At 45.6% G+C, this 26,313-nt stretch overlaps 1 protein-coding gene across 3 annotated transcripts; it reads left to right on the top strand.

Moving 5' to 3' along the window:
• Positions 1 to 969: 969 nt before the first annotated feature.
• On the top strand, positions 970 to 25,761 carry STK11IP (serine/threonine kinase 11 interacting protein). Of its 3 annotated transcripts, none has more exons than XM_083446229.1 (25): positions 970 to 1,124; positions 1,724 to 1,787; positions 3,369 to 3,571; positions 9,073 to 9,147; positions 9,623 to 9,718; positions 10,172 to 10,279; positions 10,569 to 10,640; positions 11,621 to 11,750; positions 11,896 to 11,999; positions 12,627 to 12,716; positions 13,507 to 13,548; positions 13,884 to 14,054; positions 15,152 to 15,233; positions 15,323 to 15,661; positions 17,284 to 17,474; positions 19,011 to 19,121; positions 19,770 to 19,935; positions 20,668 to 21,099; positions 22,434 to 22,546; positions 22,690 to 22,787; positions 23,224 to 23,402; positions 23,872 to 23,956; positions 24,145 to 24,230; positions 24,337 to 24,566; positions 24,875 to 25,761. In XM_083446229.1, the coding sequence occupies exons 2-25, from the start codon at positions 1,724 to 1,726 to the stop codon at positions 25,013 to 25,015; spliced, it is 3,408 nt and encodes a 1,135-aa protein (XP_083302355.1). In that variant the 5' UTR covers positions 970 to 1,124; the 3' UTR covers positions 25,016 to 25,761. The 3 variants fall into 3 exon arrangements, with proteins under 3 accessions (XP_083302355.1, XP_083302356.1, XP_083302357.1); XM_083446230.1 differs by lacking the exon at positions 970 to 1,124 and adding an exon at positions 1,138 to 1,288; XM_083446231.1 differs by lacking the exon at positions 970 to 1,124 and adding an exon at positions 1,188 to 1,256.
• Positions 25,762 to 26,313: the final 552 nt, after the last annotated feature.

Raw genomic sequence — 26,313 nt, 5'->3', positions numbered from 1 at the left:
TGGTCAGAAATGATGGGAGCTGTTTTCCAACGACTTCTGGAGAGCCCAAGTTTCCCCACCCCGAGTCACTAGAGCCTCAAGACTCAAGCTTGACCATCAAAACATTCTAAAGTACAATATCCCCCAGCTTCTCATCGACTCCTGCAAATAATCATTTCCCACCATTATGTTGGCTCTGTAGGAAAAGTGCAACAGCAGGTCCCCAGTTCAATCTGTGGACACTGCAGCTGGAGGGCTGATTCAATATGAAATTGTATGAAATGACAGGTGTGACCAAAAAGAGTAGAGCAGGGGGAAGAGAACTTGCAGCTCTCCAAATGTTGGTGGTTATAACTCCCACCACTCCTAAATGGCCTCAGTCCAGTATACCTGAAGGAGCGTCTCCACCTCCATCGTTCTGCCACATTGCCTCAGCGCAGGACACTGAGGTCCAGCGCCGAGGGCCTTCTGGCGGTTCTCTAGATGCAAGAAGCCAAGTTACAGGGAACCAGGCAGAGGGCCTTCTCAGTAGTGGCACCCACCCTGCGGAACACCCTCCCACCAGATGTCAAAGAGAAAAATAACTACCAAACTTTTAGAAGACATCTAAAGGCAGCCCTGTTTAGGGAAGCTTTTAATGTTTAATAGGTTATTGTATTTTAGTGTTTTGTTGGAAGCCGCCCAGAGTGGCCGGGGGACCCAGCCAGATGGGCGGGGTATAAATAAATCATCATCATCATCATCCTGGCCACCACCTATGCTGGCTGAGGCTGATGGGAGCTGGAGTCCAAGGATACCTGCAGCCACAGGTTTCCTCAACTCCGAAGTGTAGGATAGTAGACAAAAACTCCCCGCTTTCGGAAGCCCTGATTGCTAACAGATCATGAGATCTGCCACACTGCACTCCCTAAAAGGAAGGGCTTTCTGCAACCCAGTGAAGGAGATGGCGAAGCGCGACGCCGTAGAAAGAGAGGGCGGAGCTTTGAATGCGCGGCACCGGCTCGCTTATTAAGCCAGCCGAGGACGCTCTAGCTCGTATGTCTTTAAATACTCTATGGTAACGCGGAAGTCAGTAAAAGATTCGGGAGATTGTCTTGCGTCTATGGTCGGGACGCTGTGTAAGAAACCGGCCGTCGGCATTCCAGGTAAGGGTGTGCGGGGTGGGGGGGTTGTCTGCTACGAGGGGCTGCGTGGGCGTTGCTATGGTTACTGCCTTCCTTCCAGGCAGCCGCTCCCCTGTATCATGTGCCCGCTGCTTGCTTTTTCCTGCCCCATAGGGTAGTCTCTGGGGTTTGGACACCAGCTTGGGGTAGGTCATCTCTCCCCTTTCCCCCTCCCCGCCTCTCCTCTCTCCGGTGGGCTTCCGAGAAGGCCCCGGGACCGTCTGAGGCGGGGCGCCGTCGGCAGCGTTGTGTGGAATAAGGGCTGGCTCTTTTTGAAATAAGGGTAATTCCTGTCACTGTCACGTGCCTGTGTGCGAGCACAGTAGCTGCTGACTTTGCGAGGGTCTTTGGTGTCCGTACTAGGTTGGCCCGAGAACTTGTGGTTCTAAAAAATCACAGCCCTGGGAGGTTAGTGTAAAAATCTCTGTGCCCAGTGGGCTCAGACACTTTCTTGAGCAGGAATTCTGGCTGGCTGGTGAACTAGTGAGTTATTTACAGCACCTTGTTTTGAGATACGTACTTGCAACTGTGATATGGGCTCTTGGGTTCCCAAGTGATGATTCTCATCTTTTTGTTTACAGATGGCTCCTGGCACACCAAAGGAAATAATGCTCCAGAGCTTAGCCCATTTACTGCAAGAGTCTGGTGAGGTTCTGGTGGTTTGAAGCACCTCCACATTAAAGTGTGCTCTTTGCTTTGTTCTAGGTGGTAATATAATGGCCATACATTGGGGTCACAGCTACACCATAAAGCACATGACTTTCCTGCAAAGAATCCTTGGAACTGTAGTTTACCCCTCACAGAGCTAGAATTTCCAGCTATGGTTCCCAGGATTCTTTGGAGAAAGCCATATGGTTTAAATGTATGGTGTGGGTGTGACTTTGGCTTTGGGGCCAGAGTTGGTGGTAATGACTGAATATAGGAACTACATGGGATGAACTGCAGTAGACATTGTTATCGTTTTTAAGGAGGAAAAAACAATATGCCAGTTTTATTAACAGACATTATTCAGTAATGCCTTAGAGCCTTTTCATATCTTCTTTGTTTGCATCAGTTTACTCACAGCGCATGCTTATAGTGGGTAATGCAGCTAATCCAACTTCCTGTTGCATATATCAGGTTAAATGGGGGGCATTCATTGGCATGTGCTAATATCTTTAACATACGCAGTAAAGCGCCATGTTAATATCTTAAACATGTGTGCATAAAACACAGCATGTGTATGTAGTGAAAATTTAACATGCAAAATGGTGCTTGGTGTTGCCACTTTTATTTGGATAATTCCCACTACTGGACAAATGCTGGATGTTCTTCAACCTGTTTTCACTGAGGGAAGTTCTTCAGAGAAATCATGCTTCCAGTCTTGTGGTTGGTTATAAGGTTATTACTCTAGTAGGGCAGGGTTCCAGCCTGTCCTAAGACTCTTGTCCAAGTAAAGGAAGATGGTTGTAATTCCAATCTAGGAACCAACTCTTTATTGATGTCCTTCCTTTTTATTGTAAACTGCATTCGGAGATTTGCAAGTCATTGGGGTGTGGGTGGAGTAGCTTAGGAGAGGAGTCTAGGAAGCCCTTCATATTGTTCCACTGAACCGGAATTTTCTGTCTGTGTGAGAGGTAGTGATGGTTCAGGAAAGTCAAGAATGTCCAGTACTTAAAGATTATGCGATGAGCACAGAACTTAAGACTGCTGCATCAGAAATAACTATACTGCAATGTGTAGTACTTCATTCACATTCAGTAGGTGTGACAAGGCTGTGGAGTTATGGTGGCAGACGTACAATAAGGGGGCTGGAGCAAATTGCCTATGAGGAAAGGTTATAACATTTGGGGCTTTTTAGTTTAGAAAAAAAAGGCAAGTTGAGGAGGACACAATAGAGATGTACAACATTATGCTTTGCCTCTTTGTAATACTGGAACGGGGTCATCCAGGTAAACTGAACAGTGGAAGACTCAGGGCTGCATCAACAAGGTATTGCTTCACATGGTTAAACTACAGAATTTGCTGACACATACAGACAGACCTCTAAATTCCAGTCATTGTAGTCTTCCTGTAGGTGTCTCATTGGCCACTATAGAAAATAGGACTCTGGATTACATCGGCCTTTGGTCTGATTCAGCAGGGCTCTTATGTTCTTATGAACCTTTCTTTGTGTGGTTTGTGATGGTAGGGAGTACATATGGATTTATTATGGATTTATTAATGCTAATTATTCTTTTTCTTCAGGAGACTTGATTCTGGATGGTACTAGCACCTTGACCTTATTCACCTCCACACTGCAGATTCTCACTCAGATCTTTGAGCAGCACCTATTACCACGAAACCAGAACCATGGCTTCATTGCACTCTCATCACACCCTGCTGAAACATCTGCCATCCTTCAAGCCCAGTTTCTCTTTGATGTCTTGCAAAAGACACTCTCTCTGAAGGTACGTGTCAAAGTAGGAGTCTGTGAGTAGCGGGTCTATGCTTCTTGCCTTATCTTGCAGTGAGGATACTGGTGTTGATGTAGCTATATTTCTCACTTTTTTATACAAATGATAGTTTTGAAAATTATTTTAGTTGTATTTTATTTCAGCAGTCACATTGGGAGGACTTACTCTGAAAAGTAGCAGAGAAGTATTAGAAATAAAAATAAATTAATTAAATATGATTATAAGGCATTCTTTTTAAAAATGCACTGTCCTTGGCCTGAGTTGGACCATTGGTCCATGTAGCCCAGTACTGACTGGCACCAGCTCCCCAAGAGCTCCAGAAAGCATGGTGTCTCAGATGCTTTTAAGTGGAGATGCCCAGGATCACACCTGCACCTTAGTACAGTGGTGCCTCGGGTTACAGACACTTCAGGTTACAGACACTTCAGGTCACAGTCTCCGCTAACCCAGAAATAGTACCTCGGGTTAAGAACTTTGCTTCAGGATGAGAACAGAAATTGTGCGGTGGCGGCACGGCAGCAGTGGGAGGCCCCATTAGCTAAAGTGGTACCTCAGGTTAAGAACTGTTTCAGGTTAAGAACGGACCTCCGGAACGAATTAAGTTCTTAACCCAAGGTACCACTGTACATGCAACATATTAGTTTGACTGCTGACCTATGGCCCCTCCCTACTACTCTGCTGAACCCCCAATGCTGTTAATGTTTTACATGATTCCTTGGTCAGAGTCTGTCTTAATTGGGAAACTTGCTTTTTCTCAATCGATGCCAAACTCAGTTGAGTTATGGCTTAGTTCCTTACTAAATTGGCATTCCTACCTCTTTAGGATACAGGCAGCCATGGGATTTGGTACAGAAGCAGCACATACTTTCAGTATCCTCCAGCATTTTGTGTCTGATGGTGTGCTTAATAAGTTTTGCATGATTCAGGACAGCTCTGATAAGAAAAATATTATATATTGCCTCCAGATGAGTTTGTTTAACTAACCAGAACAAAAAGTATGTAAGATGCTGATATTCCCATTTTTTAAAAATCACATAATGTCTTCGAGTGTTCTCTACTCTTTGTCTGGAGATTAGGGTGTAGGCAACAGCAGAATGAGCCAGGACTGACTGGCATAAGGCTGAGGGGGTGGTGGAAGATTGGAAAAGGAACTAGCTTCCTCTTGGCTGTAAACGTATATTCGTGCCGTCTGTTCAAGCAGACAAAAAACAGATTGAGGGAGTTGGGATGAACTGTGGTTGCTGTTCAAGAATGCTCAGTAATTTAGTCTTAAAATAACTGAGGAGATACGTAGTGGTAGAGGTAAGGCAATATGAAAAGTAATCTAGCTGATAAACTGAAGTTAAAGCGTGAAGACAGGAAGTCTTCAGCTGATCTGCATTACAAATTTCAGGTTTGTTTGCACCAATTATTTAAGTAGGAATATTTGTATCCATTTCCTGACTTTCAGATTTATTCTGATGGTGCAGTCTAGGATATTCCTGTTCCCCTCCTTTCTCCTTATTCACAGGGGTTAGTGGCAGAGCAGAGGGAAGGGGCAAAATCTTTGTATACTCCTTGTTCACTGATAGAATATGTGGCATTCTGAAGGGCAAAGACTTGGAAGGAGGCAGGAAGTCTGAAAACAGTTCAACCAAACTTGGTACCACCTACATCCCTTCAGTGTAGCACTCTCTCTTTGTGTGTGTGTGTGTGTGTGTGTGAGAGAGAGAGAGAGAGAGAGAGAGAGAGAGAGAGATAGTACTAACTTTTCTATATAATCACTCAGTATGCACACCAGTTTATATATATTTATTTTATTTAGTTAATTTACATACTGCTTCAAATGCCCACAGAATTTTCTAAGCAGTTTATAAATCCCTACAGAAAGGAATCTATCTAAGAAATACAATACAAATTGCATATATTCTTCCTCCTAATCATCAATTTCACATCGTAAGTAACATCAAATTAAATCTCTCTAAACAATAGATATAAAGTATAACATCTAAGAATCACAAAAATCAATTGTGTACAAAACATCAAAATATATAAATATACATCAAAATGAAACATAATTACAATATATCATTGAAATGTCATAAATATTATTTAAAAAACGCATAATGTAATAGTTAACAAGTGATATCTGCGGCAGGAAAGAAGGGCAAAGGATGTGGTAGAGTCAGATTTGTGTCAATGATAGATGCTAATAAGAATCTGTTTGGTGCTGTGTAGAATCTTCCTTCTGTGAAATAAGATTTGTATCACTCAATAACCAACTTCATTAGTTTGTGACGTTTACCCTTCAAGGTGAGTTGTGTATATTGGGTTTTATCTCTGGGGTCATTGTTCAGGTTGTTTCCATTGGGTATGTTTGCTCTGCTGGTCATGAGGTTTTTAGCCAGAGCAGCAATGACACACAGATACGGATTGAAATGTGCTTGCCACTTTCGTTATCTATGCTGTGGGCCTCTGGTGTTTGCATGAGTTAGTGCAATAAGTTAAATCTCTTCACCCGGATGGATATTTTGTCTTGAAGTTTGGAAAATCCGAGTTCCAGATTAACCTTTTAAATGAAAAGGGATATGAGAGTTCTTGAAAGCATCTACATGGAAGCTGCTGATGCAGTCTCATTCCCAACAGATGCTCTGTGAGGACACATGAATCCTGTACAGGGTATTGAGCAGGGTCTTAGATTTGTGTTTGTTGGTAGCCAACAAGAAGGGTCAATGATATCTGTCAGACACAGAATTCCCATTGGGGGCCATGGGCAGTATCCAACGAACACATCCTGTCAGTGTCAGGATTTCCACTTGCACAACAGGACTCTTCCCCCCTCACCACATCTGATCCAGAGGGTAGGGGAAAGCCTCAGAACAGAGGTATGGGGTGCATATTGGGACAGGAGAGGTCCTCTTGTGCAAGTGAAAATCCTTGCAGTGATGGGAGACTTACGTAGCCCTACGCACTGGATACAACCACAGATCTGTTATTTGTATCTGAAGCCCTCGTGACAGCCTATCATCACTACAGTATCTGATCTGCATGCCTTTTCCTCCCCACTAATCTAGTGTAAACTCTGACGTTTGTAATTACCCAACACTGCCAGATAACATATTTTGATGAAGATTATTATACTGTATAAGTCCATCCATATATGTGACCCATAGGGCCCTTTGTGTTGAAAAACTTTAAATCAACTTAGTATTTAAATGTGTTTCTTCTTCACTTTGTTCCTTGCACTGTCATTTGTTTGACAGACTTTGAACCTCTCTAGCTTCTGCCTTGTGGCTGTTGTTACTGGTTAGATTCTCACTATCTTCGCACATGCCACTATGATGTGATCTACTAGTGCAATAGCCTGCTTTGTTCTATTTTTAATGTGGGCTTTGGTTAGCAATCTGGGCAAAAGGCCCACATCCTTAGCTGATACCAATTCTTGAATTTCACTGTTATATTGGATTAGATTGCCGTTGCATTTGGTTTAATAATAGTGCTTCTACAGTGAAGGGAATAGTAGCGGGTTACTTTGGGGGGGATCAGGAACAGGGAGATTGCTGTTGGCGAGACCATGTGGAAGAATCAGTTGTCATTTATTCTGACCATGCTGATAAGATTGTGTGTTTTATTTTTTCAATCCTTTTCCTTCAGGGAGCTCAGAGCGCAACATATGGTTCCTTACCCCCATTTTATTGTTACATCCACTCTGGGTGATAGTTAAGCAGAGACATTAGAGATCCATGATCAATTCTGTTGTCTTGATTTTTTTTTCTTTTTGTACAAAGCAGCTGCTGGGAGTTACCCACCCACCTTGCTTCTGTTTGATTCTAATAGGCAAATAATGACTTTTGGAGGTTACCCTATTCCCTCAGCACTGAGATCCCAATCTTCTACAGTTGCTTTTAAGAAAAAGTTTTAAGAGATGTACCATCTGATTGCAGCTCTCTGGCATATAGTCCAGTTTGGCCCTTAGTGAGCCACATAGCTCAGCAGGGACTCAAAACTAGGCTTTCCTGTTCCAAGTCAGACACTTCACCTATTATATTGCACTGTTGCCAGGATGATTCTGATCCTCCTGTTAAATTCGGTTAACTGAATTGTGGGTGGGGGTAGGAAGAGACAGGTGCATCCATCAAGCTTCTGGGACAACACTCCTGGAACTCCTTCTGAAGCAGCAACTGCTAGCAAGCAAAGCCCCTGCAACAAGGAGTGGGGAGGGCTTTGTGCTGGTGTGTGTTAGGGAATAGTTGTTAGCGCACATCTTCTGCTAGGTGCACTTTTCTGTTTGGAGAATCCAGGAGGAAATGTAGATGAATGCTAACTTTCCATTTCTTTCTTGTCTCCCTTCTTTAGTATATAAAGGAAAGAAAGGAATGATAAAAGGTGGGGTATAAATCTAAACATAAAACACAATGCTCCTTAAAACCATTGTTCCTGAGCTTCAGATATCCAAGGCTTGTCATTTGAGAGTTGGTGTCTATGGTCTGAATAAGTGTGAATCTATAGAGCACCAGCAGCCAGTACAGTGTCCTGCAGATGCTGTGGATAACAGCCCCCATTAGCTCCAGCCAGCATGGTCTGCGGTTGTCAAGGGTGACAGGAGTTGTACTCTATCATATCTGGAGGGTATCACGGTTGGTTATGCTACAACATCTGATGGGCACCACATTTAGCTATCACCGATCTAGAGTGTCACGAAAGTATAGAACAAGTCTGCTTTATGTTCTATTGCTTCCCTAAGCACTGTTCTCTGTGAGATAGCCTAATCTCTATGAGAAAAGCAATCGCCTTACAAGACTTGCTTTCTCATGCCCTTAAATGGCATGTGGCATGCTGTCAGGCTGTGGCCACTCAGTATCTGAACTTTGGTAGCTTTTTGTGTTGGGTGCAAAGTTATATATATAATAGAACATGTTACTCTGGTGCCTGTTCACTGCTTCATTTACCACTTTTGTAGAGCATGGGGATTAACTTCAGAGATGTTATATTCTGAAGTTTTGGATTGGGCATCATGAATCTTGGGGTGTGGGATGGGCACTCCATACTGCAGGGACACGGGTGGCACTGTGGTCTAAACCGCTGAGCCTCTTAGGCTTGCAGTTCCAATCCGCAGGATGGGGTCAGCTCCCGTTGCTCTATTCCAGCTTCTGCCAACCTAGCAGTTTGAAAGCATACCAGTGCAAGTAGATAAACAGGTACTGCTGCAACAGGAAGGTAAACAGTGTTTCCGTGCGCTCTGGTTTCCGTCATGGTGTTCCGTTGCACCAGAAGCGGTTTAGTCATGCTGGCCACATGACCCAGAAAGCTGTCTGTGGACAAATGTTGGCTCCCTTGGCCTGAAAAGCGAGATAAGCGCCGCACCCAATAGTCACCTTTGATTGGACTTACCGTCCAGGGGTCCTTTACCTTTTACCATACTGCGGGGTGGGGCAATGGACTTGTAGAGGTGACTCCTGTTGCTAGTGGGTGACTCCTTTCTTCATTATCACTCTCCCCCACTCCTTCTGCTTTAGCTTGTTCATGTTCCTGATTATGCCCTGCCAATTGATGTGAAGATTTTCCCCTTCAAGTCTTTGCGACGTTTAGAGGTGAGTCCCAGATGCTGGGGTGAGGAGCCTCTGGAATAGGGGCTAGATGGTGGCTTGGCCTATTTCTGGTGGCTGCTGTGGGGTGAGAAGCTGTGCTGTCCATAGCATGCACAGAATGGTGGGTGGGACTAGAGTGGGAGTTCCATAGTTTCTCACGGTAGCCAAGCAATTTTATTTTCCTGCACTTTGGACTAAAGTAAGACTTTCTAAATCTAGAATCAAAATATTTGATTTGGAGAAATGGCCTTTATAGGAATCAAGACTGAATTTAGCCATGCTGTTACATGGAGGCAAGGGAAGTCTTTGGTTAAGGAAAGGAATGCACAGGATAATGTCTCAAGGGGAAAATAATGAGGGCCTAAAAGTATGTGTGCCCTTTTCTGTAAAAGAGCCCTTAGGCCTATGTGACTTTCTATGTGTTTTGCCCTCTTCTTCTTTCTCTTCTCCTGACTCCCGGCTTTCTCCCTTGCCTTAGCTGAAGTGTGTTCCTTTGCACTATCTGCGGGGCCTGCGGTGTGTCTATTCTCAGTTGGAGGCTTTAACCTGTTCCAAATGTGTGAACTCCCTGAAGGTGAGTGAAGATGCCTAACTTGATTGCTTTCTACCTCAGGAGGGAAGGTGCTAGAGCTGTTTTCAAGAGAGGCTGTCACAGACTCACACTGTGCATGCTGCTCAGTTGCATGAATGTGCTCCCAAAGATTTTTATGTCTCCTCTACCCCTGAAAACAATATGCTGTGTTAAATTTCAGGTCAGGAGTGATTTAACTAAAACTAGTACCTCAAAATTTCCTGTGGAGTATGCTAGCCAGGTAGAGTTGCCAGCTGGCTTGCTCTTGAGCCTTTGTTTGATGTGCAGGAATTAGCTTGTGAAGCTGTTCACAGCACTGAGGGGGGCTTACACATCTGTTAGTTGCTGTAGCTCAAACTGCTATTCTAGACCTTGCTCCAGGGGCTAGCTCATAAGATGGTAGGCAAGATGCAAAGGAGCTCCTTCTTCCTTGTCAACTTGTGTTTTATCCTGCAGGAGATCATCTCTGCATGTGGAGGGGACCTCAGTTCTGCCCTTCCATGGCTGGAACTACAGACTGTCAACTTCAGCTATAACTCCATTGCAGCCTTGGATGATTCACTGGTATGCTGGAGAGCTGAGAATTGGGGGAGATGTAGTAGGTGATGAGAATGGCATTTTACTTAATGGAATACTGAGACGGGGTAATTGTACAATTGTTTTCTGGCAGCTTGGGTTTCTCATTCTGACAGTCCTCTTGTTAGTGTTAGTCCTTCTGAGTAGGTCAGGTAGGACTTGGGCTTTTGGATGGCTGTGCCATAACTGGCCACCTAGTCTTGAGGCTGCTTGCTCTATGGGGTTGACTCAGTTGCCATCACTAACCTCTTATGCCTTCTTTCTTGTTTCTGATAAGCAATTGTTGAATGCCCTGAAAGCTCTGGATCTCAGTCATAATCTCATCCAGGACTGTGAGCGCTACCTGACAGTAAGTATCTGGCAGAGGGCTCAATACCATTCTTTTGAAATCCATTATGAGCAGTTAGCAACTACATCCTTTCTTCTTCCTTCATTGCTGGGTTGACTCTTTTCAAGCCTTGGTAACATATATTGGAGAACTGTGGTTGTGGTAGAAAGGGGATGGGGGATTTCCTACTTTGTGTTTAACAAAACCACATACTTGAGTAGCATACCCCCCGCCTTGAAGTCAAACACTCTTATGAGCCTGAGAGGGAGACTATTGTATAGTTAAATGTGAGGCTGCTTTATTTATGCTATATAATTCTTCTTACAGTTGGAATCTTGGACCCTGTGCACTCATTCCACCACCCCCTGGCTTTTTTCTTTTGCTTTTTTCATACTATTAGTCTTTCAGGGGCTGTTTATGTGGCAGAGCCTTCCCCTCTGCCAGCGATGGAATAGATGCCTTCTAGTTCCCAAGTGTTCCTTCCATGATTGATTTTGTTTCTGCGTAAATTCTGGATCCTGCCTTCCTGCTAGAAACTGAAGGCGGTTTCAGCATAAAAATGCAAATGGTATACAACCTAAATTAGCAATTAACAGCAAGTGCTTCTCAAATGGGTAGCTATGTCTGTGTTGGGAGAACTGCCAGTCCTCCTTGGGTGCTGGCTTCCTCCTCCTACTGTGATGCTGCTGTGCCTCTCCTACTCCCCCCCCCCCCAAGTGCCACATGTGGCTGTCTGAGCAAGAGCAGAGTTGAGATCATGTGCAGCCATGGCAGATTTCCTGAACAGTTTAAGCGAAAGAAGCCCTCTGCCAAGAACTCTCTAATCTTTGTGCTGTCATGAGCCTTGGTGTGTTGGGTTCTGCTCTTTTGATCTGCCATGTGTACCTCACGTTAACAATATGTTCTCAGGGCTGGGGGTTCACTTTGAAGGTTGTTCAGTGTGGCAGGGAGGATGTGAACATGGATGAGCAATTAGGAGAACTACCTTATTTTCTTTACAGGTGCTGACAGAGTTGGAATATTTAAATGTGGCTTATAACCTCTTGCCCAAGATGCCTGAACTTGGGCTACACAGCCAGGCTAAACTGGTGACCTTGATCCTGCGGTACAACCAGCTTGATAGCATTAATGGTAAGACTGCAGTAGAGTTGCTGATATGAGGGGTAGCCTGGAAACTAGGTCATGCCACATTGTACCAGACTGAAGAAAGGAGGCCCACAGGGTGCACAGTATTGGGGAGAAGGGCTCTCTTCCGACATTACTTCCTTTTCCATAGGTGTGGAAAAGCTTCCCAGCCTTCAACATTTGGACATTGCCTATAACCTGCTGCTGGAACACACTGCGTTGGCACCGCTGTCATTGCTGCACAACCTGAGAAGAGTGAGCAATCAATCTGATTGGTTATTTATTGCATTTATACCCTAACTTTCCACCAAGGAACTCAAGGCAATGCACGTGTTTCTCCCCTTCCCTGTTTCATCCTCAGAGCCTTGTGAGGTAGGCTAGGCTGACAGTAGATGCCTATGACACTCCTAACATATAGCTCTCCAACTTACAATGGATTCCCTGTCTTGTGGGGAGGGAATTGTTCTGAATACCCATGTGGTATAATGGTTAGGGTACAGGACTAAGAAAACTTGAATACAAATTCTAGTGAACTCTTCAGGGCTAAGTAATCTCAGGCCAGTTGCCATCTCTTGGCTTCACCTACCTCCATAGAGTTGTTTTATAAGATAAAAGGGGTCAAGGAACTCCTTGAAGGAAGCTGGAAAGTAGAATACAAATTTTCCTAGCAAGAGTTCAGGGGAAAGGCAGTGAGGTACATGGGCATAGCATGGGGGCAGCTGCCCCCCATCAAGTAAATCAATAATAAATACTTAACTAACTGAGGTTCTGCCATAAATCCTGACTACATCCATAGTGAGGTAGACAAAGTTCTGGCAATTAGTAGTGTTGTTTTGTTAAATGAAACATACCTGTTCTTTCTCCCCACCCCACTCCTCACAGCTGCACCTGGAGGGGAATCCTTTAGGGTTCCATCAGAACCACCGGCCTGCTACCATCAGTCACTTGTCTCCTAGAGCTATCTCCAGCAATGTGAGTATATGTGGTCATCCCAACTCAGATGCAAGGATGGCATAGCATGGTAGGCACTTTCCTGTGGTCTATTCTATTTAAATACTTTTGTATGGGAAGCAAACCCTGTGTGTGTTTACACACTAGTAAGTAAACTGTGTACCAAAAAAGGTTGCTCCCCACTTTTTGCCAAAATGTTCTTCTCCATCTGTGAACTGAAGTTGGGGTCTGTATCTCCAGAAATCTTTGTTGGCTACTCTGGCTACTCAGTCCCATATAAAAGGATGCAGGACTTGCATTTCCACCACAGGGAGGCAGCATTAGAGGTGTCAATCACTTGGGCCTGTTGTACAAAGAGAAGACATCTCCTGCTCTCCAACTAGGGGTAATGTTGATTTAGCAATTTGCTGAGCCCAGAAGCTCATTTTCCTGTTCCTGACTTCACACGCTCTATTGGTAAAGATACCTGGAATGAGCCTGAGAATTCCATGTCCATCTGCAGCAAACATGGCAATTTTTTTAGCTGGGGCAATTAGAATAAGATCTAGCATCTGACTAACCTGTTTAATGCCTGGTAAAGAAAGCCCATTCATTCAGATGTTTTATTTGTGTTCAAGGACAGCTTTTAACTCTTTCCTTTGTTTAATTGTAATTCTTAGAAGGCATTTTGTATACCCAACCATCTAGCTATATCTGTATTTTATGTGGCTCCTTTGCTATGGCATGGGGCTTTTCTGATTTCTTGGTTATGTGAGTGACTAGGAAATGGGGTTATTGGTGTCTTAACTGTCATGTTTTGTTCTAATACCAGTTCCTTCTTGATGAAGAGCCATTGTCTGCTTTTGACCTGAGGGTGAGTAGGGTATACAAGTATTACTTTTCTAGGTGTTGTAGTGGAAAGAAGAGGGGGTGGGGTGCAGAACTTCTTGCTGCTGGAAACTGTCTCATCCTCTTTGTGATCTAGAATATCTTGATCCTTCAGAATAATGGGAAGCCAATAATGGTATTGTTGGCTCAGACGCTATTTCTTATCCAGAAGCCTCTCTCCTGAAGGATGTATCGTCATGTAAGGTTACTAAAACAGCACAGGCTAGCCACTTCTCAAAGAGGAGGGTAGAGGGTGAAAGAAGAGAGAGGTCTTCAAACCTGCCATTCTTACTTCTCTTGGGTTCATTCTGTCTCTTTCAGCACCTCTCAAAGCTGGATCAGGCTGCTGTCCAATCACTCTGCACCTCAGTCTCAGAGAGGGCCCCGACAGACCGCAGTGCCCTGGAAAGTTCATGTGCTGCAGACCAAAGTGACAGCCAGTCCCCTGCAGAGAGCAGACCACCCCTATTACCCCCTCGGAAGAGAAATAAGGTGTTCTTGCTGCTTGGAGTGTTCAGGAATTGTGGGAGGAGAGGAGAGAGGAGACTGTTCATCTACTGGTGGTTTGTGTACCATGTGATCACTCACATTAACTTGTTCAGGAGGAGTTGCAGGAACATAAACAGTAGCAATGCTTTGGATGTGGTTTACTATTATGAGAATGAGGCTAGCCTCCCTAGGGTTTGAATGCCCTCCCACTCCTCTTCCAGTGCAGCCGCACAAAGGTAATAAGCTTCTGCTTCCATTCTTAGATTAACTGCAGTTCAATGTGTCATTCATTCCCTAAACTATGGATAACCTTAACTATGACTATTGAAAACAAGCCAGCTTCATTAACCATGGTTTGTGGCTGGCTTGTTTCCACTGACTATAGTTTAGATTAAACATGGATTATCCAGGTTTAGATGACGCAGCATTATTGATCCAAAATGGAACTCATGACCATGCCAGAGGAGGAGGTAGTGCAGCAGCTTCTTGCAGGGGGAGGCTAGGTTCATCCTTGTAACAATAAACTATATTTTAGCACAGGGATGAGGGAACCTGTAGCCCTCCTACAGCTATCCTCACGGACCATTGGCCATGCAGACAGGGGCCGATGGAGCTCTATTCCAACATTTGGAGAACTGCAGGCTCCCCATCCTTCAGCCTTGTCTGAACCAGTCCAGTATGGAAGAAGATCTCAAATATCCATCTACAGTGCTCCTCAAACTTCGGCTTCCATCTGTTGTTAGACTACAACTCACATCATCCCAAGCTAGCATGACCAGTGGCCAAGAGATGATGGGAGTTGTAGTCCAACAATAGCTGAAGACTCAAGTTTGAGAAACACTGATCTAGTAACTTTGTGCAGCATCCCAAGCTCTCTCTTTTTTGGCGTTGTTTGAAAGGTGGTGGAAATGGGGGGATAGTTGCCAAGAAAACACTTTAAGGTTTTCAGCAAAAACACTTTTAATTAGACACTTCTAAAAAAGCCTTCTTTCCAAAGGCGTGAAGCAATTAATGATAATATTAAGGTATTGTAATGCTACCATTAAGGAATGTGTGAGAGCCATTTCCAGCCTAAACTTAACAGCTTGTCTCTCCTTCAGGGGCAAGTGAAAGTGCGCAGGGCCAGCATTTCAGAGCCCAGCGATACTGAACATGAGTACAGAAGCCTGCCCGTCTCAGCAGGTGAGGCACACGGCAACGGGGCTATGACCAGGGGCTGGGTGTGTGCAAGACACCGTTGCAAACTTGGGAGGCTGTCTGTCATCCCACAGGTATAGTTCGTCAGCACCAGGCAGAGATGGAGCGCATGGACAGTTTCCGGGATCGCTTTGGTACCCGCTGGCTCCAGTACAGGCGACACCTGGAAGCGGATGGACAGGCAGCAACCATCACCCCTTCTGGCAGCCCCACAGTAGGATATCTGGGCAGCTCAGGCGAGGCTTCCCAACAAAGCAAGAACACCGTGGAGGAGCAAAAAGTTCCTGAGGCCACAGAGGAAAAGGAACTGGAGCTGCCTATGCCTGAAATCCTAGCAGAAGGCCCCCAGGCAGCAGTGGAAACTGAGAAGATGCCAGTTAAAGAAGATAAACGCCAGGAGGAAAAACCAGAAGGTAAATGCTTCTGCTCTTAGCTCACTGTCCACTTCCATAGGAAGGTGAGAGGCAGTGGGCATTTGGGCTGGCATATGGTTAGTGCTGAAATCTCAAAAGATGCCACCACGGTGAACGACATCTATAGTATTTATGTTTTCTTTTTTCTCTCCTGTCTGACTTCTGTCATGTCTTATAACCTTTGCCTGTGTCTTTGCCTGCATTCTATCCCTGGCTAAAGCATTTTGTTCTGCAAGGCCTTAAGCTGCGAATATGCCCACATGTAGTCCTTTTCCTGTTGGAACAGGGGACTCAGTGAACCCTCCAGTACAGGGAAGGAGAATCGGAGCTGGCCAGTGTGGGCCAGATCTTGATCTCCCCCACTGCCTGTGGGCCAAATTGGATAGGTAGGAGGAGCCATTCACCTGTCCATTGCCTACAAGCCCCTTTTGTGTCTTTACCTGCCCCATACCTGACATAATATAGGACAGTGGCTTTGATATGTGCTCAGTCCTAGCTTCTGTTACATCCCTAATCTGTGGTGGCAGAATTCGTAATGTTGCCAAAAAAACCTAAAATTAAAAACCAATTGAATGACCAGAAAACATGCAAGTTCGTCTTGCCTTAAAATCCGGGTATTGTGATACCATATTTGTGGTGTGGATACACGTTGACAAGTACACTTTGTTCATATCAACAGTGGGGAACGTGTGACCTTGCAGATGCTGTTGGCCTCCAACTCCCATCAGCCCTGACAGTTGACCATCCTGGCTGGGGCTGATGGGTGCTGGAGGCCAACAAGATCTGGAGGGCCACAAGTTTCCCTACCCCCAGTTTAAGTAAAGGATTCTTCCTAGAAAGTGTAAAAAGGCAATGCCATTCTAAGCTAGCAAGCCCGTGGCATGTTACGGATGGAAAAAGGAGATCCCAAATTGCTTGGGCTTGACCTTTATTTACCTTCTGGATAACTTTTATGGCGCAAACCCTTTCTTTCTCTGTGAGGCTGAATCTCCCCACCCACCCACCTGCTACTGCCGAGAAATAACATCTTGAATTGGGGTGCTGAAAGCTATTTGCTTGTTAATAGTTAATTCACAACTCTGTGTTTACTTTCTACCACTGAATACCAACCAGATGCCATATCTGTGATCTTTCATAAGGGGAATACTTCCTGTTGTGTTGACAAATCTCGTCACACCATACAGAAATTGGGAATCCGGGCTCCCTCTGTGCCTGACAGTAAGACGCATAGCATTTCTTTTTCAAAAGGAGTTCAGAGTGACATTAAGTCCTCCTGGACTGAGAAGTATCACTGGCTGAGAATGATGGGCATGTGAAAGCCCATGGAGCCAGGATTTCAAGCTAGGTACATGATGTCCCAGTTCCAGCCCTAGGGCAGACTGCATTATGTGACAAGATTCTTCCAAGAAAATTACTTTGCTTGCATCATGCGAGTGCCCTTAATTTCATACCTGCTTTAGTTAAAGGATTGCCATAACTTGTCTCTTGCTTTCAGTGGGCTTTGCAACCCTGCAGTTTCCATAGGCAGTCTTTGAATATGGGGGGATTTGCAGGCTTTGATTGTTGCTGGGACTCTGGATGCTGGAATAGGTAGATACTAATGTTCTCATTTATCTTGGCAGTGGAGCTCTATCAGCCTGTGCTGGTAAGCCAGATAGAAGATGGTTGTGACCCAGAACCAGACTGGATCTTTTTGCGGATCACTTCCCGACACATAATGGAGGTGGAGCTGAGAAAAGGCAAGGTTTTGCGCAAGCTGGAGCTGAAAAGCCTTCGGAAAATAGAAACCTCAGAGATGCAGTGGAGAAGGATGGTGAGTTCCAGTTGCTTTGGTGGGGGACGGGGTTTCCAGTAAACTGACCACCATGAACTCCAGTATAGCATTGTCTAATGATTGTGTGCAAGTATTGGCTGGCTCTTTCCAATGAGCTTTCCTTCAGGCAGTGCACAGGTATATTAGATTATTTCGGGTGTGATATACGGTGTAGATTAGGCTGGGCAGATCTACCAAGCAAGTGAGAATTCTTGTCAAAAGGAAACTTAGTACAGTACATTATTTTCTTTCCCTGAAACAGAGTTGCTTACTCTAGTCCATACTTTCTGCTTCAAATCCACTTCTTTTTTCCACTACTACTATAAAGCACATGATCACATTACAGCTGGGTGAGCGGTAGCTGGTGCTGGCACCATTTTGCACAATTTCTGCATTTATGGCTGCAGGAATTTGAAAGCCCCAGACAAAACCAGTCCTTCCTCTCACCTGCTGCTGGCCCTGGGTTCAGCTTTCTTCTTATTTTGCAACAACTTAATGAATGACAGTGTCAGCCTTGCTTTTAAGCATCTAAGGTTTTGTGGTAGCTTGAGCCTGCTTGGTTGCCTTCAGATGATACAGAAATCGGAGCAGCAGTACCTGGTAGTGCATGTAGAGAGGGCACCTCAACAGTACGTGGAGGAGAAAGTTCACTTTTGCCCAATATGTAGCTAATCTCACTGAGAGGAGAAAACCACCCTATTCACAGCAGCTGGGATATAAATATCCAGGAGAGCCTTGTGGTGGGCTCTATCCATCACTCCCGCCCCACTGTGTATTTGGGGTCTGCTCTGTCAGTTTCTTCAAAGGAGGCATTCTGGGGTATAGTGGGTTCCCTATATTCACTTCACTACAGCTGTTTTACATTCCATGATTGGTTTCAGCCATGCAAGCATAGTCTGACATTGGTTGCAGAATTCAGCGTCTTGATAAACCTTCCTCCTGGAGCAAACAAGGTGCTAGTCATTATAGGTGTGAAGATGAGCTTGGAAATATGTGGGTGATGTTTGCTGAAATCTCAGAACATAAGAACAGCCTGCTGGATCAGGCCCATGGCCCATGTAGTTCAGCGTCCTGTTCTCACAGTGACCAACCAGAGGCCTGTGGGAAACTAGTGAGCAGAACAGGAGCATAAGAACTCTCTCCTCTCCTGTGGTTTCCAGCAACTGGTATTCAGAAGCATTTCTGCCTCCCAATTGTGGAGGTGCAACATAGTCATGATTGGTAGCAGCAGGTGAGCAGTTCAGTGTCCTCTGCAGCTCTTCCTTGTCTCTCTCTCTCTCTCCCCCCCCCCCCCCAATGGCTAACAGAACGGGGAGATGCAAATTATTGGGTTACCTTACCAGAGAGGTTTTGAGGAACTCCTAATGCAGAGACACACAACCTGTGCTAGGATCAGCAAGTGGCTGCAGTTGCCGGTTGGTCCAAGTTAAAGGGGCTGGGCAAAGCGGTCTCCATTGCAGTGTGCCTGTGAAGAGAGTGCGAGCAGGGCAGGTTTCTTTTCATTGGCCAGACCAGAAACCTATTTCTTCCTGGCAGGACCTGGAGCGGGTGTTTCCTGTTCTCACACTGCACTTCAGCTACATCCGCAAGGACCGCCGGAAGCGCCAATACGTAGTGTTGGATGACCACCCTGAGCAGGTTGTGCAGGTAGGTGAGGAGGTGCTTGGTACACAGCTCAGATTGGAGTGGAAGGGGAGGGTGGCCCTGCAGAACCTTAGCTTCCCAAATTTAGAGGGGGGATGTTGTCTCTGAGGTGGGGCCAGCTTGACTCCTAAGGACACAAGAGCAGCCCTGTCTAAACAGGTCAGTGGTCCCATTTAGTCTACCATTCTCTTTCCCTCAGTCGCCACCAGATGAGTGTGGGAAACCCAAATGCAGGGCATGGAAGTTGATGATCATTTCCTGCTCCCCAGGTACTGGCATTCTGTGACATACGGCTTCCAAACCTTGAGTTTCAAAATGCTGCCAAGATTAATAGCCACTTGAATTGGACAAATTCAGGGATGAAAGGTCTAATCCCCTTTTAAAGTTATCGTGAGCCACCGCATCTTGTGGCAACAAATTCTATAAATTTTGTATTTCACCTTATCTGTCCTAAATCAGTTGCTAGTCAGCTTGGAGAGAAGTGCAGTGCTTCCTCCGGTGTCCCTGGCCTCCCACCCTCTCTGCCTAAGGCTAAGAAAGGTACTAGTTGTGATATTCACTCTGGTGTAAAGGGAGGCAGTGGTATCTCAGCTGCCCTCGCATTCTTCTGCAGCTGTTCTGCCCACTTCTTGCTTTTTTCTTTTTTTTAAGGACTTGCTCCGGGTGCTGGGACCCACCCTGGAGGAAAACCAGAAGAAGGCCGAGGGAAGTTCAAAGCTCCAGTGTCTAAAATGCAAACAGGAATTTGTTGGATTCTTGTCACTTGGACGGCAGAATCCAGGCTCCACTATAGACACTTCAGCTTTCTCTGAACAAGGTATGGGATGAACAGGTTATCCCTATTTGCAAAATGGGGGTCATACCTCCTGGGTTGTGCTAAAGCCCTATAAGTTCAAAGCATTCATTGGAATGTGAAAACACTGTGGTTGACCACTTATAATCTGATTTGTTCTCCCTTGAAGAGGAGAGATCTAAAATGGTTAGTAGGCTGGGTTCTCTTTGGGTCATCACATCACTTTGTGAACCTGTGTCTAGGGGATGTGGAGCCTTTGAATGAGTAAATTGGCTACTTCGCCGTCTTCCTAGATGTGTTTAGTCCTCTGCTACATCTGCATGTTTCTATGGTAGGACTTTTGCTGCCCAGCTGTTAAATTTCTCTATAATGCTATGAATTATATCAATTTTTTTTCCTAGTTAGCTTTCCATCTTTGTGAGAGTGCTGTGTTATTTAACCATAAGTCATTGTCTATTTGGATGAATTCCTTTGGGGTGGGGGAATGCATTGACAAAGTATTCAACTTTTGCTTTTCTTAATTTTTTCGAGGTTGATTATGAGAGATGAATACAGTGCTTTGCAGCATAATTAGCCAGCGAGACCAGAGCATCAAGGGATGCACATGGAAACTCCCTTAAGGAGAAGGCAAGGTGGCAAGGGACTAACATGTTAGACTTTAGGTCCCTGAGAGTAGAGCCTGGTGCTTGATTAGTTTGCAACTAGGACTGCAGCTGCCAGACCAGGTTCTGCTATGTTCCTCTTCTTCCTCTTCAGGTGCCACTGCTCTCAGTGAGCCCACCATCTGCCCCAGCTGCTCCAGCGACCATGTGGTCATCTTGCCCTGCGAGGGGCGTTCCAGCACTCCATTGCTTCCTGGGGAAAGCCAGCAGGAGGCCGAGTCGGGAAAGTTCTACACTGGCGAAGAGACTACCTCTGAAACGGGAACCGGCTCCAGTCCCCGGATCCAAGAGCTGAGCAGTGACCAAGGCAGCGCTGCCCATTCCAGCTCCCGCAGTTCGGAAGGGGCGGACGGCAGTGGCAGCAAGAGTGGCTTGAGCTCCAGGGGCCGCTACTCCTTCCTCAGCCAAACGGATACCAATGGCGGGGGCCTGTTGGGGAGCTATCAGTATGGCCCTTCCCGTGGGCCCACCCCTCCTCAGCTCTCCCTGAGCATGGAGCAGGAGGAACACTGGAACCTGAGTCCCCGTGAGTGCTGGCAACCTGGTAGGGGTGGGAGCACTGAATTCTGCACAGTTAGAGGGGGTAGAGGTATACTAAAAGAAATGCCACCCTCTGCCCCAAGACTCAGTATTAACCTTAGTTAATATCTTTGAAACTGCCTTAATTCCTGCCACTGCCCAGGCTGGTATTCCTATAAATAGAATTGTTGTTTTTTTCCTGCAGAAGTGAAGCAGGAGCTCCACCTGCTGATTGTTAAGAGCACTATGTGGCTATTTATTTGAATTGTTTCGTTTTCAGCTGCAATTTTGAATGCAGCCAAGAGGAGGTGACTTGCTAATGTCTGTGTAAATGTCTGCTGAAGGTTTGGTGGTGGCTGCATTTGGATTGGTAGTGCCAAAGTAAGGTGACAGCAGGCAGATTGCTTTAATTCAGGCTGGGGATGGAGCTCTTTGGGGGGGGGGGTTGCCAACAACCTCCATTGTTGCCAGCTTACTCCCATCTCTGTGTAGGAGCATCTGTGATCCTGAAGTTACCTATCATAGAGTTGGAAGGGGTCCCTAGGGTCATCTAGACCAACTCTCTGCAATGCAGGAATCTCGACTAAAGCATCCTTGATAGAGGGCTATCCAACCTCTGCTTATAAACCTCCAAGGAAGGAGAGTCGACCACCTCTCATAGCAGTCTGTTCCACTGTTCTTCCTGTTGTTTAGTTAGAATCTCCTTTCTTGTAACTTGAATCCATCGCCTCCAGTGCTGGAGAAAACAAGCTTGCTTCATCTTCCATGTGACAGCCCGTTCGATATTTGGATATCATATCTCAGTATGGCCAATGGTCAGAGGTTGTGCTCCCAACAGCACAGGTTTCCCACCCTGGTTCTAATCTGTGCCTTTTCCCTACTTCAATTGTAGAAGAGCCATGAGAGGCTTTCTATTAGAGCTGGGTTTCATAGACCATAATATTATCTGGGTGAGTGGACATGTATTCTGGGAAAGCTACAATGGCACAGAAGGGGAATTCTGCATAGATCTGGTATTGGGAAGCCCATTAGCAACTTTCAGAATGTGGTCCACATTTCCATTGATCTATCTTGAAACCTAGTCAGATGATAAGCATACTCTAGCAGAGGGAGGCTTGCCTTCAAAAGAGATGGGCCCTAACAATCTCTATTTTGATGGATTCTAAACTCTGTGACCAATTCAGGTATGACCTTGTAACTGAAATAAACCCAGTCTGGATGCAGTAATAGCTCTAGTTTGATACGGGAACCAATGACTACCAGGTTGCAAAGTTAAAATACTGCCGTTGACTGCTCAACCCTACTTTTTTTTTCTTTTTATAAACTCTGTTTCCCCCTCAGCCACCCACAGTACTATGGACATGCAGGACTTCTCCTCTGTGGATCATCGGCTCAAGCTTTATTTGGACATGGAGGTATTTGACAGGGCAGAGGAGTTCAAGTGCTTTCTGAAGGTAAGAAAGGTAGCTCTCCACAATACTGACCATTTAAGGTGGGTGGGAACACATCTGGATTTAACTTAGGCATTGACAGTCATGTAGGTTGGTGTTTTTTCCTGAGGCTCATAAGACTCTGCCTTCTGCCATGTTTGTTCTAGGTGGCTGTTGTGAAGAATGGCCGACCTGGGGAATTCTTGGCCCTCCTGGTGGCTTCAGACACCCACTTCCACGTGCTGGAGATTACAGGACGGATTAGGTGAGAAGGGCTATTCTTGGAGCAGTTCTCATTTGTGTTCTGTTTCCTGTCTTGACATCCACTTGATATGGCTAGAGCAAAGAGAGCCTTCAGAATAAAGAAATACCTCTATTAAAATCATATAATGCCTTCAACCCATGTTACCCGGCATTGTCTACTACCCTAAATAGTAAATGGGTGTTTGAGGTCCCAGGCAGAGGACTTCCCCCATCACCTGCTTCCTGAAAACCTTTAGCCAGAGATTCCTGGGATTTAACCTGGGATATTCGTTCACACAAAACACGTGCTCCTCTCCTGAGCTCTGTGCTCCTGACTGAGAAAACTCTTATCCCTTCTTGGTGTTAGTCTCTGCCAAAAAAACAACCCTCCTTGAGCTTGCTGGGTAAGGTGGGCCCTACCTTGCATTGACTTGACACATTTGGTTCTTCTGCACCAGGGGACAGCCGTCTGCTTGGCTGAAGAAGGGGGACAGTCACTGCCTGTCTGACCTGTCTTGCCTGGAGGTGGGGCTGTGCCATCAAAGCTTGCATATGGAGTTTGCGAATCCCTGCACCTCCTATAACCTGCTGCTTCGCAACCAGAGTCACTGCAGAAGATTTCTCCAGTGCCTGACATGTAAGAGGGTGTATGGGGCTGTGTGTGCATTTGTACAAGCTTCCCTGATCTTGTCTCTGTGCTGACAGGGAAGAAAAGTAACCAGAATAATGGTGGCTGGTGTGACAATCCCAAACAAGTGCTGTGGTCAGTGCAGTTCCGCTAAGCCTGTTGACTAGAGGCTAATGCAGTGTGGTACAATAGAATTCCTCTTATTTTTGGTTTGGCTTAACTGCCTTGTAGCTTTTGTTCAGATGGTCTTAGAGAGCCAACTCTAGCTACTCAACTCCTCCCTGCTTGCTGCTGTGTGAGCTATGGTTTCCCACCCACCCATCCAAGCCCTATGTGAAGGAGGGCTCTCTTCACTGACGCAGCAAAATTTAGTCTTGAGAATTGGCCCTTGCTGGCTTAGTCCTTTCCCCTGGAAATTTACCTTGAAACCGCCCAAGTATCACAATTGCATCATAACTTCCCTCAATATCCTCTCCAGATCTCAAAGATGAATTGCCGGCCAAAATCAGGAGGAAAATCCCAGACGTTACTGTGGAGGAAATGAATCCGCAGCATCCATTGTGGTAAGATGCCTATTGCCATTGTACAGTGTAAATGAGGTTTTAGCCTACAGGTGGTGCTGTCGTGACAAGGACACAAAGCGGGAAGTAAGTGATGCAGGCGAGGAATAGTGGTTGGCTAGGATAGGAGCAACAATAGAAAGTGATTTTGGTGGAGGACTTGCCTCAGTCATGTTGTGTCTGTGTTGTAGGCCATTGATTGAAAAGGACCTAGCAAAAGAAGCTGCACGTGGCTTGGCCAGACCCTTCTTCTACCTGTTGGCATACCTCATTCAAGGTATGGATGTGCTGTTCCTGGAGTCATTTTCAGCCTCAACAAGACCCTTGTGTGGCTTGATATAACTCTGTTGCATAAGCCGACTGTCCAACCTCTTTTTCCCCAGGGGCTTCTGCCTTTCCTGTGACTGTGCTCAGCACCCATAAAAATATTTTCCTGGTGGAAGAAGATCACCAGTGGCAAAACATCCCACCCCCTGCTGCCTCAGACACTGGCACTGAGAAGCAGGCAAAGAAGTGCTCCCGGCTGAAAGGGAGTGAACCAATCAGCAGCATCTGTGGTGTTATACTTTACCGTTTCTCCCCTTGTGACATGAAGCTGCAACTTTACGATGAGGTATAAGTCACAGCATGAGCACTTTTTTCCGGGATACTAAAATGCTTGTATGGAAGGGGGTAAATGCTTCCTTCGGGAAAGGTTAGCATTATTGCAGGACTGCTCTCTTGCTTGTAGCTAAATGTACTGGTTCCTTGCAAAAGCAGGTGACCATCTCTGGTCTGAGTAAGGAAGGGCAGTTCTGCTTGGTCAGGAGGTATAACTCAGACCTAGCAATACTTAGTACTGCAAGCTGAATTCAGTCCAGGGGCTTACTGCTGGGTATGCCCATTCCCTGATCATCTGAACTGCGCCTTCTTCCTCTGCAGGTCCTGAAGGTGGAGAGCACTTGGCATTTGCGAACAGAATGTCCAGACTTGCTGGCTGATCTGGTAGAATGGCTGCGTGTGCCCTGGGAAGAAATGTTCTCCATTGCTCTCCAGAAGACTGTTCTTGAGGTGTTGGACTGAACCAAAGAAGCTCTGACTAATATGTTTCTGTCCCTGTCGGATTGGAAGGACAAGTTCTTTTTTGAGCCACTTCCTAGAATGTGGTGCATGACACCATTTTGAACTTCGCGGCTGTTGCAAATTGCAGCAGCATCTGGGAACTGTAACTGGAAAGCTTGCATCTGTCTTCTGTTTTGACAGTACAGAATCCTGGCCATTTGCAAGACCTCTTGGTGGCTGTGTAGGTCACTTCCTGCAGGGCCAAGAGGTGAGCCAGCCGCAGTCTGACCACATATTACTTCCTGTTAGACTGGAAGAAGCTTCAGGGTGGCCCCAAAGCCAGGACTAAGCTTTCCACAGCAGTTCCATGTGCACTCGTCACTTTCTCTTGGGTAGCAGCTACTGGAGATCCTAACTCTCCTGGATTCTACACAAAACTGGACTGTTCTGATCCAGGTAGCGGCCTGGCACTCTCACTGCGGATCTTGGGAAATTGTCTGACCTTCTTTGCTTAGCTGTGTAGGCCTCACTTTCCAGACTGGCCAGGTGCATATGCTGCAGATCTGTCCCTGTGCTGGTCGAACATTCCTAAGGGTTGCCTTAGCTATGGGCACAAGGATATGAGAACTCTCTCCTACACTTTGTGGATGTGGAGATATTTGGGCACTCAGGGTATGACACACTGGAAGCTACTGTCTTCCCTGGGACAATTTTAACTGTGAAACTTTTATTTTTTGGTGTTTAATAATAAAATGATTTTTAACTTCTTTTGGCTCCCCCTTGCTGAGATGATGCAAATTCCTAACTGGCTTCGATTTTGCAAGTAACTGATGCTGCTGTTCTTCTGAGAGTTACCCTGCATAGGAAAATACTGAGTTTTAAGATGGGCTGACCAGTGTTCAAAACTCCCAGCCTTTTAGGCGCCTTTTGCAACAGGGAATTTCATTAGTGTGAGCAGTTTGGGTACAGTACTGTGCCTAAGATTTCAGATTAAAACTGCAGAGTGTAAAGAAAGGGGGACCTTTTTCTGCTTCTCCACTTCCAGCTATTCTCTGAAGACTGGAGAAGAGACCCTCCCTCTTAAGAACATTAGGGGGGTGGGCCAGGGAAGGACTAGACCATGTTGAAAACGAAGATAATATTTTAGCTGCAGTTCATTTATTTTCAGCTTTGTATTCTTGTTATAAAAAAGCGCATCTAGACATTCTGTTGTTGTACCCATAACCTAGGCTTAAGGTGCCATTTATCTCCTAGCTTTCATAACTCAGTTTCTAACACTGTCCCTGACCACTGGTCCTGCTAGCTAGGGATGATGGGAG

The sequence above is a fragment of the Podarcis tiliguerta genome (genome assembly GCF_965153285.1).
Source record: "Podarcis tiliguerta genome assembly, chromosome: 1".
In the NCBI taxonomy this organism is placed as follows: domain Eukaryota; kingdom Metazoa; phylum Chordata; class Lepidosauria; order Squamata; family Lacertidae; genus Podarcis; species Podarcis tiliguerta.
The sequence above is the reverse complement of the archived record's forward strand: the minus strand, read 5'-3'. Positions and strand labels throughout refer to the sequence as shown.

What these genes read in the sequence shown, in the direction of transcription:
- STK11IP (XM_083446229.1), top strand. Translation starts at nt 1,724, where the DNA reads ATGGCTCCTGGCACACCAAAGGAAATAATGCTCCAGAGCTTAGCCCAT. An exon ending in AGATGCAGTGGAGAAGGATG is followed by an intron (nt 17,475 to 19,010) that starts GTGAGTTCCAGT and finishes TCTTCCTGGCAG; the next exon opens with GACCTGGAGCGGGTGTTTCC. An exon ending in AGCTGCAACTTTACGATGAG is followed by an intron (nt 24,567 to 24,874) that starts GTATAAGTCACA and finishes CTTCCTCTGCAG; the next exon opens with GTCCTGAAGGTGGAGAGCAC.